The 12088-nt window shown below is 32.5% G+C and overlaps 1 protein-coding gene and 2 pseudogenes across 2 annotated transcripts; 1 reads left to right on the top strand and 2 right to left on the bottom strand.

Moving 5' to 3' along the window:
- The first annotated feature begins 231 nt into the window (after positions 1–231).
- On the top strand, positions 232–3270 carry LOC112499015 (uncharacterized). Of its 2 annotated transcripts, XM_025101519.2 has the most exons (6): positions 232–1207; positions 1296–1398; positions 1820–1875; positions 2220–2402; positions 2475–2606; positions 2735–3270. In XM_025101519.2, exons 1-6 carry the CDS (start codon positions 785–787, stop codon positions 2831–2833), a joined length of 996 nt encoding a protein of 331 aa, XP_024957287.1. In that variant the 5' UTR covers positions 232–784; the 3' UTR covers positions 2834–3270. The 2 variants fall into 2 exon arrangements, with proteins under 2 accessions (XP_024957287.1, XP_052295146.1); XM_052439186.1 differs by lacking the exon at positions 2475–2606 and having other exon boundaries at positions 233–1207.
- Positions 3102–3215, bottom strand: LOC112499112 (U6 spliceosomal RNA; annotated as a pseudogene).
- A 2736-nt stretch (positions 3271–6006) lies between the features above and the next one.
- Positions 6007–6120, bottom strand: LOC112499114 (U6 spliceosomal RNA; annotated as a pseudogene).
- Positions 6121–12088: the final 5968 nt, after the last annotated feature.

The raw sequence follows: 12088 nt of genomic DNA, 5'->3' as shown, positions 1-12088 counted from the left end.
TTATATTTAAATTATGAATTGGTTTAGAACTTTTTGAAATTAAAAAAGTTTGGTATTTATATTACATTATATTTTATTACTAATACAGATAATTTAGTATTTAAGGCAAATGATAAATTTGTCGAAAGAAAAAAATTGTAATTTCTTTTCCTATCAAATTTTATGTCAAACCAAACAATAAAATTTAATTTCACTATTTTCTTTCACTTCTTTCTTCTCCTTTCCCCTCCATTCCACTCTTTTCCTCTCCTCCCCTTTCTTAAAACCAAACACTACCTTAATGTACCAGTTGTTCTAGTTTGAATTCTTCACTTCCATTGCCTTCTATTTTGATCCCATTAGCACTTCTATGTCTGATAAGTGGGTGGCAGTAGTAATTTAGAATTTTTTTTTTTATATTTTATAGAATGTTGTCGTCCAGTACGATATTCATGCAAAAGGAGTTGAAAAGCAAACCAACAGCCAGTCTTTAAAGATGGGAGCCGTGCATTACTAAAAAATTAATTAAAAATTTTAAAAGCCTAAGTTCAGTTCAAATCCGGTCAGGTCCGTTTAAACCCGGTCTAAGCCCGGTCCGTTCATACTTATATAGATTTAGAAGACCTGAACCTAATGATTACAATATGAGATCGAGTATGGGCTTGAAAAAGCCCGATCGACGTTCGCAAATTGCCTAACCCTAGCTCCCTTTGCCTCTTCGTACGGCAGAAAGAGGATTAATAAAATCCCGCCTGTGTGCAGCCACCGGACAAAAAAAAAAAAATTGATTTGATAGTCGTCTCACATGGCAGCAACTTCAGTACTGATCAAATCATACCCATCGTTAGTGTCAAGGCGGCCGGTACAGAACTTTCCTTGCAATTTTTGCTTCATAAAATCCGCTAAATTTAGCACAATAACCTCTTACAAGCTCGCTGCCGTCAGAGATAAAAGCTTTCTCAATATATGGCCTTTAAGTTTAATTAACAAAAACAGCACCACAGTCCCAGATGCTTCTGCAATTATTACTAAAACATCAAAAACCCTAATTCAGACTTTAATGCTGGTGCTGCTAATGATGATGTGTAGTCGTGTCCCTGTCTTGGCTATTTCCATGGGTGAAATGGGTGGCAGCTCCTTTTCTATATTATGGCCGCTGATAACTAATTTCCGGCGCCGTTCCTCCTTTAAATCTAAAGAAAATTGTACAAACGTTATCAAGCTCCAGGTATGTGGAAATATATGTCTGTATACTTTGAATTCTAAGTTTCTTAATTGACTCGTTTTTACGAACCGTTTGCCTTTTTCTTATATAGGTCGGGTTGTGTGTTAATGGACCACGTCTTCAAAATGAACTTGATCGGATTTCAAAAACTGTTGATACATCCACCAGAGATGGTTTCGCACGTCTATTGCGGGGTAAATTAAGCTACATTTTTAATAATGGTTTTGTTATAGCTTCTTTTGATAGTTTTATAATTTAGTCCTTGGAGTTAAACATCAAATTAATAGTTTAAGATAGTTTTTGGGAATGTTTCTTATCATCATTCTTAAAAATAATAGCACTAAATTGGAGAAATTCTACGATACATTAGATAGAGATATTAGGTGTCATCACAACAACCAAAAAATATTATATTATGTGTATATTTATTTTGAAATAAATCACTATACAAGTAATAGTTATATTAAATTTAATTTTATCACCTCATACAATCAGTGGCTCTTTGTATATCACTATGATTTTTTCCTTTTATTATTTAGCCTAACGTCAATCTATCAGCATAAAATTACTGCATATATTATTATCTTTTTTTTTTTTCTTTTAATGTGGATGTAGAGACAACAACTTGTTTGCTTCAGCATTCCGATTGTTGGAAATCCGTTTATTCACGTGTAAGTATGTAGAATTAATTATTTTGCCTCAAATATATAAAGCCCTTATCTCAGTAAGATTTTCTGGCCGGATTTAACAAAAATAAAACCATGCAAACCAAATAATGTTCACAATACATACATATATAATCGTTTTTATGTGACTCTGCTGATTAGTTGAGTTCAGGTATTTTTTGTAAATGGAGCAGCAAGTGTATTCGCTGGATGTTTATTTATTTTTATTTCATCTATCTATTCGATTATATCACTAACTAATATTTTTTTAATTTTTATTTCTATCTAATCCATCATTCCTTTTCTTGGTAGTCCGAGTTATTGGATTTAATTATGTGATATTTTTGTAGAGCCGGTTTTTTTTTAGGATGAAAAGTGCAGAAAAGTACTTCAATCAACTTCTAGAAAATGAGCGGATCTTAAAATTTAATGAAGAGGCGCTTGAGTTTAAGTTCAACGACACAGGGCTGCTGGAAAATGAAACCACTACAATGCATCAAGTTAATCATCAGTTCACGGATACACATGTGGTGGTAAGCATCTTATTGAATATTGATTCATTATCTCGCTATCATACTGGTCATACAAATACCGTTTCATCTCAGGTAACAATCTTACTTGCACTTAAAGGATCGTTTTTTGGTTTTCTTATCCTCAACGTCCATTCCCAGCGTGATGTAAAGTGGGCCTTGAGGGTGTTTGATTTCTTGTGTTCTTGGCCCTTTGTCCAAATACGGGTATTGAATATATTGTGATAGTTTCTTTTTATTTTATTATTACTATTGTTATCTTTTGTTCGGATTTGTTTTGTAGGTTTTGGTAATTTTACATTTATTTTATATGTTTCTGGCTTTCATGCATGCAGGGAATAAAAGTGCTGTGGATCCCTCGGCAAGAAAATGAAATCCTGTCATATCAGGAGCTTCAAAAACAGTACCCACGTTTACAGGCTTTCGAAAATTAATTAGGCACATTTTTTATTCTCAAAGTGGTGACTCTCCTGTGCTATTTTAGTCCGTTCATTTTATTTAAGCTCATAAGTGATTATTTATATAGGGGCTGCGCTACTGCTGATGTTAGAAACTTAATTGAAATGAAGTTCTAAGTAGTTATTCTCACCACTGATTCTAATCCGTTATTTCATTTAGAAATTAGAATCAAGGGGTGTGTGTATATATATAGACACACACACTGGTTCTAGACTCTTCATTTTATTTAAGACGGTGATATGAAGAATTTTGAACCAATTTTCTATTTGTACGTGTCCTTCTTGGGTGTGGGCTTTGCTAATCTTCTCTGCATCATTCCAATTTTATGGGATGTCAGAGACGATAATGCTTGTAGACAAACTGTAATCCAAGACTTTGAATTCCAAGTAACCAGCTAATGTTGTATTTATAGTTTCCATTCTAATTAAGTAGATTAAGGAATATTTTGGTAATACTTTAGCTTTTAAAATAATTCTTATTAGTTGTACTATCGAAATAATTAGCTGTAAAAAGAATCAATTAAAAATTTAGTAAATTTTTTTTAAATGTATTATGAGTTTTAAAAGCATTTAATAAATCTTACTATTAAATTGCTATAAAAATGTAAATGACTGAATTGAACATAACGTTAAATAAAATTTATTTTCACACACATATATATAAAGATATTTTTAATCGTGTGTATGTAATAATTGATAACTAAAATAAATATTAATTAATTATTAATTTTATTTTTTTATTTGTTATCTCAATATAATTGGTAACAATAATAATCTCTTTAAATTTAATGATTTTATTTCTTAATTAATAATGATAATTTTAGATTCCTTATAATATATATGAGAATATATGGAATTGTCTTAAGCATAAAATTGATTTTTAAAATTAAATTTTAAAAAATTATTTCTTTCTTATTTTTCAAAATCTATATTTTTATTATCAGTAAACACTAAAATCAATTTTTATTTTTTAAAAATGATTTTTAAACTTCTTAAAGGCAATTGAAAACACCCTAAACTTGGGAGACAATTTTCTTGTGACTCTTTTATTTATGAAAACTTTGGACCTTTGAACTGTCCGTAGTGTGCTAGCCCAACTCGTTGATACCTCGACTTTTGTTCTGCGTGCAAACTCTATAAAACTTATATAAATCAGGAGTGTTGGTTTAGAGATGCCTAATGGATCGGCACGAGCTATGGACACGTGACATGTTTCATAGAATGCAGGACACGACACACGAGCACTCTTTGTCAAGGATACAACATGTCTGTTGGTCGAGTTGGGTCTAGATTTGTAGGGCTAGATTTGTAGGCACAACATAATTTAAGATGAGTCAAAATATAGTACGTGAAAAATTTTACAAAAAGTATGGTTCAAATTTTATAAGTAAAAGTTATTAGAATTATGCTACTATCAACTATCCAAATAAATGAATTTGAATTAAACAGCATTAAATTTAATAATATTTTGTTATATTTTAATTGAATTAAATTTTTATACTGACCTGTTGATCTGGATCTAATATGGAAACCTATGATTGTGACCCAGTTGTATTTTCCATTTCCAGCCATTTTTCCGGCCAGTCTTGGTACCGATCTGAAGCTTGAGCGACCCCGATCATACTCCTATCGTCCTAGTCACCAAAAAATGGCCATAACGCTAGTGATTTAGCTCGAAAGAACCACGGCTCCACCCGTTTTCGTCGTCGTCGACTTCACCCAAGTTAGGTCGCGCCATCACCTTGATCTTGTTGCTCAGCTCACCCTCGTCACTTTCCGACCAACCACAACCACCGAGGACGCCGTTTTGGTTGCGAACGACCGCTGGAAAGCTCACGAATTTGGGAGCTTTGATCCGCTGTTGTCGCCGCGCGTGGACGAAACTTTCAGACCCGAGCTTGCCGAGCACCATTGACCGGTAAAGGCAATTAGGAGGACCCGTGAACGAGAATCAACCTGTGAATGTTATGGATATCAAGTTTGGACACCGTCATTGTGAATGGAATATATAAAACATTTTTAATAGTTAATTATGATAGTAAAGTATGTTTGTGAAATAAGTTTTAAAGACCGCGATTAAATAATTTTTCTATAAATGTATTTTATCTGTGTATTGATGTTTATTATTAAAGATGTGTATGATTGATGATTTTATTACCGATTTTGAATATATGCATGATAATATTTTTAAAGAAAATGAATTAGATTCAAAGTATGTTAAATGAAAAGAAAATGAGATTTCAAATGTGATTATATGTTTATGTATATGTGTATAAAATGTTATTTGTAAAATTATTAGACAATACCCTTCCCCTCCAGATATAGCGATACATATGAGATGAGAGGCCTTTAGGCCCCATCTAAGTACACATAGAGGCTTTGGATTGTGTACTTAGGCGTATTGTCCTTTGGGGACCAAATAGTGCATGCACAGATATGGCGAGATATGATAAGATAAATGAGATGATACTTTCCCATCTATCCGTGTAGTTCCGGAGCATGACGATACTTAGATAGTACGTCATTGCATGTTTGTTGAGGTCTAGATATGAGATATAAAGAGATATATGAGATGATACTTTCCCGTCTATCCGTGTAGCTCCGGGGCATGACAGTACCTAAATAGTATGTTATTGTATGTCCATTGAGGTCCGAGTATAAGATATGAAACATATGAGATGGCATTTCCTTATCTACCCATTGCAACTCCGGGCATGACGGTTTCCTGATTGCCCATCTGTCGAGGTCCGAGTATGACGAGACTATTCACCTGGGTATTCGTTTAGTGACAGTTTTCAAAATTACAGTATTTGAGATTACAATGTGTTATGATTTCTTTGATTTTTATGCAGTATTATATATAATGTTTATGTCGGTGTATGATTTTTTATTCTCAAAGTGGTTACTCTCCTGTGCTATTGTTGATTTTAGTCCGTTCATTTTATTTAAGCTCATAAGTGATTATTTATATAGGAGCTGCGCTGCTGCTGATGTTAGAAACTTAATTGAAATGAAGTTCTAAGTATTTATTCTCACCACTTATTCTAATCCGTTATTTCATTTAGAAATTAGAATCAAGGGGTGTGTGTATATATATAGACACACACACTGGTTCTAGACTCTTCATTTTATTTAAGACGGTGATATGAAGAATTTTGAACCAATTTTCTATTTGTACGTGTCCTTCTTGGGTGTGGGCTTTGCTAATCTTCTCTGCATCATTCCAATTTTATGGGATGTCAGAGACGATAATGCTTGTAGACAAACTGTAATCCAAGACTTTGAATTCCAAGTAACCAGCTAATGTTGTATTTATAGTTTCCATTCTAATTAACTAGATTAAGGAATATTTTGGTAATACTTCAGCTTTTAAAATAATTCTTATTAGTTGTACTATCAAAATAATTAGTTGTAAAGAGAATCAATTAAAAATTTAGTAAATTTTTTTTTTAAATATACTATGAGTTTTAAAAGCAGTTAATAAATCTTACTGTTAAATTGCTATAAAAATGTAAATGACTGAATTGAACATAACGTTAAATAAAATTTATTTATACATATAAAATGTATTTTTACACACATATATATAAAGATATTTTTAATTGTGTGTATGTAATAATTGATAACTAAAATAAATATTAATTAATTATTAATTTTATTTTTTTATTTGTTATCTCAATATAATTGATAACAATAATAATCTCTTTAAATTTAGTGATTTTATTTCTTAATTAATAATGATAATTTTAGATTCCTTATTATATATATGAGAATATATGGAATTGTCTTAAGCATAAAATTGATTTTTAAAATTAAATTTTAAAAAATTATTTCTTTCTTATTTTTCAAAATCTATATTTTTATTATCAGTAAACACTAAAATTAATTTTTATTTTTTTAAAATTACTTTTAAACTTCTTAAAGGCAATTGAAAACACCCTAAACTTGGGAGACAATTTGCTTGTGACTGTTTTATTTATGAAAACTTTGGACCTTTGAACTGTCTGTAGTTTGCTAGCCCAACTCGTTGATACCCCGACTTTTGTTCTACGTGCAAACACAATAAAACTTTGGCTGGTACTACGTTACGTTTAACGTAACGTACGCCACACACAACAATAGTTGCGGGTCCCACTATGGGAACTATTGCTGTGTGTGGATGTACGTTACGTTAAACGTAACATAGCGGAATCCTAAAAATTATATAAATTTGGAGTGTTGGTTTAGAGATGCCTAGTGGATCGGCCCGAGCTATGGACACGTGACATGTATTCATAGAATGCAGGACACGACACACGAGCACTTTTTGTCAAGGATACAACACGTCTGTTGGTCGAGTTGGGTTTACATTTGTAGGCACAACATAATTTAAGATGAGTCAAAATATAGTACGTGAAAAATTTTACAAAAAGTATGGTTCAAATTTTATAAGTAAAAGTTATTAGAATTATGCTACTATCAACTATCCAAATAAATGAATTTGAATTAAACAACATTAAATTTAATAATATTTTGTTTTATTTTAATTTTTTTTATATTACAATCAGAGCACTATTAATATTTACAATAAAAAATCAGTCGAGACTCTCATAAATAATCATATTACAGTACAGTCTGAATGTCAACTCTCACTTCAAGCTGTAAGGAGATCTTACCTTCACTGTTAATATTGGAAGGAAATCGATTCTACCTCAATATGGAGAGCCTACTAAGGAGTCAAGTCTCAGCGTTGATCCTGCGCTGGGACTTGAACCCATGCCCTCAAGGTCGTTGAGGGCATGGGCGTGCCAATGGGCTACAGACCCATTGGGTTTTGTTCTATTTTAATTGAATTGAATTTTTATACTGACCTGTTGATCCGGATCCAATCCGGAAACCCGCAATCATGACCCGGTTGTATTTTCCGTTTCCGACCATTTTTCCAACCAATCTTGATACCGATGTGAAGCTTGAGTGGCGCCGGTCATACTCTTACCGTCCTAGTCGCCGTAAAATGGCCATAACACTGGCGATTTAGCTCAAAAGAACCCAGGTTCCACCCGTTTTCGTCACCGTCGATTTCACCTGAGTTAGGCCACGCCATCACTTAGATTTTGTTCCTTAGCTCACCCTCGTTACTTTCTGACCAGCCACAACCACCGAGGATGCCGTTTTGGCCCCGAACGACCGCCGAAAAGCTCACGGATTTAAGAGCTTCAATTCACCGCCGTCGCCGCGCGTGGAAGGTCACTGCCAGCACCATTAGATTCAGCATGGATGAAACTTTCAAACTCGAGCTTGCCGACCACCGTTGACCGGTAGAGGCAATTAAAAGGACCTGCGAAGGAGAATCAACCCGTGAACATTGTGGATACCGAGTTTGGACATCGTCACTGTGAGTAGAATATACAAAATTTATTTTCATAGTTAATTATGATAGTAAAGTATGTTTGCGAAATAAGTTTTAAAGACTTCGATTTAATGATTTTCTATAAATGGATGTTATCTGCGTATTGATGTTTATTATTAAAGATGTGTATGATTGATGATCTTATTGCCGATTTTGAATATATGCATGATAATATTTTTAAAGAAAATGAATTAGATTCAAAATATGTTAAATGAAAAGAAAATGAGATTTCAAAAGTGATTATATGTTTATGTATATGTGTATAAAACGTTATTTGTAAAATTATTAGACAATACTCTTCGCCTCCAAATATAGTGATACATATGAGATGAGAGACCTTTGAGGTCCATCTGAGTACACATAGAGGATTTGGGCCGTGTACTTGGGCGTATTGTCCTTTGGGGACCAAATAGTGCATGCACAGAAATGATGATATAAATGAGATGATACTTCCCCGTCTATCCGTATAGCTCCGAAGCATGACGATACTTAGATAGTACGTCATTGCTTATCCGTTGAGGTTTGGATATGAGATATGATGAGATATATGAGATGATACTTTCATGTATATTCGTGTAGCTCCGGGGCATAATGATACTTAGATAGTATGTCATTGCCTGTTTATTGAGGTCTGGATATGAGATATGATGAGATATATGAGATTATACTTCCCCGCCTATCTGTGTAGTTCCAAGGCATGACAGTACTTAAATAGTACGTCATTGCATGTCTGTTAAGGTCCGGGTATGAGATATAGGACATATGAGATGGCATTTCCCTGTCCACCCGTTGCAGCTCCGGGGCATGACGGTTTCCTGATTACTCGTCCATCAAGGTCCAGGTATGACGAGACTATTCACCTGGGTATTCGTTTAATGACAATTTTCAAAATTACAATATTTGAGATTACAGTGTGTTATGATTGCTTTGATTTTTATGTAGTATTATATATTATGTTTACGCCAGTGTATGATTTATAATTAAATGAGCTCATTTAAGTTTTTCTTATGGTATTTCGATAAAGAAATTCACTGGAATGATATAATGTATTTTGCAATAAGTTTATTTTTAAAAGCTACTATCCACTCACTTAGTTTTTATACTCACCCTGTTTTTATTATATTTTTCCCTCTAAAGGAGACTTGTACGTACATCAGTCGACCCAGCAACATTAGTTAAATTTGATGTTATGGCCACGTAATGGTGCTAGGAATTATAGATTTTTTATTGGGATATTTTGAATTGTATAATTTTATTGTAATATGTGATTAAGGATAACTTAAATTCGTTGTGCCGTATATACTTATAAAGCAAATATGTTATAACAAAGTTTAAATATTTAGGTCTAGAAATGTCCAAATCAATTTCCATTAATTTGAAAGAAAATCCACACAGGGAGATATATATATATATATATATATATATAAAAGATAAAATTTAATGAGAAAATGATTTATGTAGAAAACTTTCACTAAATTTTTAATTTAAAATGTTAACAAATAGTATACCAAATGTTATAGTTTTAACTTTTTAGTCATAAATGCAATGTTGGTGTGACATGTGTAATTATATTGAAATTTAATTTGTTATAAATGGAAATTTTGCTCTTATTAATTTCTTTCCTTATTATAATAAACTAACAATAAAAGAATTTCACTTTTTAAAACAAGGAGAGTAGAGAGAGCGAGTACCAGTCAAGCAATAGTAAGGCAAGTAATGTGCTTTTGTATAAAATTACAAGTTCATACTCTAAGAGAAGGTGGGTAAGGCATCAAAGCAACTCTTCATCTCTTCACCAAACAACTTTTTATCTCCTATAATTATCATTATCTTATAAGAAATTATCACTAATCATATATCCACATAATCGTACACATTGGATTTTCAAGCGATCAGTTTGATTAATTAATGTCTCTATTTCAACTTGTTAAATGGAAGTTGAGAACACAAAGGATGACAACCTGATTATTGGACCTCACAATCATTACAAGGTTTGAGACTTATGCAATAGGCACCGCTGCCAATATGAAATTCACCAAATAATATAAAAATGCGGAAATTAACAATCCTGTGATTGAAAGCCAACATTTTGCAAATTCTAACCGACACAAACGATTCATTAACTTATAAGGGTGCAAATTCTTACTTAAAAAAAATCCTACTTAATTTTTTTTTGAATCATAACTATAATACAATCAATATTTTACAAGAAATCTATATGGACTAGTCGACAAGGAAAAAGAGTGAAACCTCCTCTGTTGTTTAGTTGATTTAAAGCACATCCAAACCTCTATGAGCCTTAACGTTTTTGCTAATTTTACCATTTTACTCTTGGTGGTTGTTTGATTTTGAGAATATGAATACTTTTAATTAATTAATTTAATAATTTTTTAATTATAGTTAATTGAAAAACTAAATGTTAAATATTAGAAAAAGTCAGGGAATGGTGTGCAGCCATATAGCGCCCTTTCCTCCTAATTTTGTTACGGCTGAAAGAGGATTAACAAAATCCTGCTTGTGTGCAGCCACAGAAAAGAAAGGGGAAAAAAAAAATTGATATTCGTCTCTTATGGCAGCAACTTCAGTACCGATCAAAACATACCCATCTTTAGTGTCAAGGCGGCCGGTACAAAACTTTCCTCGCAATTTATGTTGTATAAAATCCGCCAAATTTAGTGCAATAACCTCTTACAAGCTCGCTGCCGTCAGAGTTAAAAGCTTTCTCAGTATTTGGCCTTTAATTACCAAAAAGAGCACCACAGTCCCAGATAAGAATAATAATGCTTATTAAAATTAATTATTTTATTCACCTGTAAGTATATAAAATTAATTATTTTCTCTTAAATATATGAAGCCCTTATCTCAGTAAGATTTTCTGGCCGGATCTAACAAAAGTAAAACTGTACAAACCAAATAACGTTCACAATATATGCATATATAATCGTTTTCTGTGAATGGTGCTGGTTAGTTGAGTTCAGGTATTTTTGTGAATGAAGCAGCAAGTGTTTTTGTTGAATTTTTGTTTCATTTTATTTCATCTTTCTATTCATTTACATCACTAACTAATTTTTTTTTTCATTTTCATTTCTATCTAATTCATCATTCTTTATCTTGGAGGTCGAGTTAATTATATGATATTTTTTGCAGCAGTGGTCGTTTTTTAGGATGAAAAGTGGAAAAAGAACACTTCAATCAACTTTTAGAAAATGAGCGGATCTTTTACAACACAGTACTGCTGGAAAATGAAACCACAACAATGCATCAAGTTGATTATCAGTTCACAGATACACACGTGGTGGTAAGCATCTTATTGGATATTGATTGATTATCTCACTATAATACTATTCATACAAATACTGTTTCACTCAGGTCACAATCTTAGTTGCACTTAAGGGTCATTTTTTGCTGCTCTGATCCCCGACATCTACTCCCACCGTAAATGTGAAGTGGGCCTTAAGGGTGCTTGGTTTCTTGTGTTTTCGGCCCCTTCCCCAAATACGGGTATTGAATATATATTGTGATGGTTTCTTTTTATTTTATAATTACTGTTGTTATTTTTTTGTTCTAACTTGATTTTGTAGATTTTGTTAATTTTACATTTATTTTATATGTTTTTTTGGCTTTCATGCATACAGGGAGTAAAAGTGCTCTGGGTCCCTCGGCAAGAAAATGTCATTCTGTCATATCAGGGGCTTGAAAAACAGTACCCACGTTTACAGGCTTTCAAAAAATAATTAGGCACATTTCGGGTCCCCAAAGTGATTATTCTCATGTGGTATTTTTGATTTTGTTCTGTTTAATTATTTAAGTTCAAAGTAATTATTTACATAGGCTGATTTTAG

The sequence above is a fragment of the Citrus sinensis genome, chromosome 4, assembly GCF_022201045.2.
Source record: "Citrus sinensis cultivar Valencia sweet orange chromosome 4, DVS_A1.0, whole genome shotgun sequence".
Lineage (NCBI taxonomy): Eukaryota > Viridiplantae > Streptophyta > Magnoliopsida > Sapindales > Rutaceae > Citrus > Citrus sinensis.
This window is presented reverse-complemented; position numbering and strand designations above follow the sequence as displayed.

Excerpts from the sequence above, each read along its gene's own strand:
- LOC112499015 (XM_025101519.2), top strand. The coding sequence starts at position 785 with ATGGCAGCAACTTCAGTACTGATCAAATCATACCCATCGTTAGTGTCA. Across the intron at positions 2,403-2,474 it reads TCACGGATACACATGTGGTG|GTAACAATCTTACTTGCACT; the intron begins GTAAGCATCTTA and ends GTTTCATCTCAG. Across the intron at positions 2,607-2,734 it reads GGCCCTTTGTCCAAATACGG|GGAATAAAAGTGCTGTGGAT; the intron begins GTATTGAATATA and ends TCATGCATGCAG.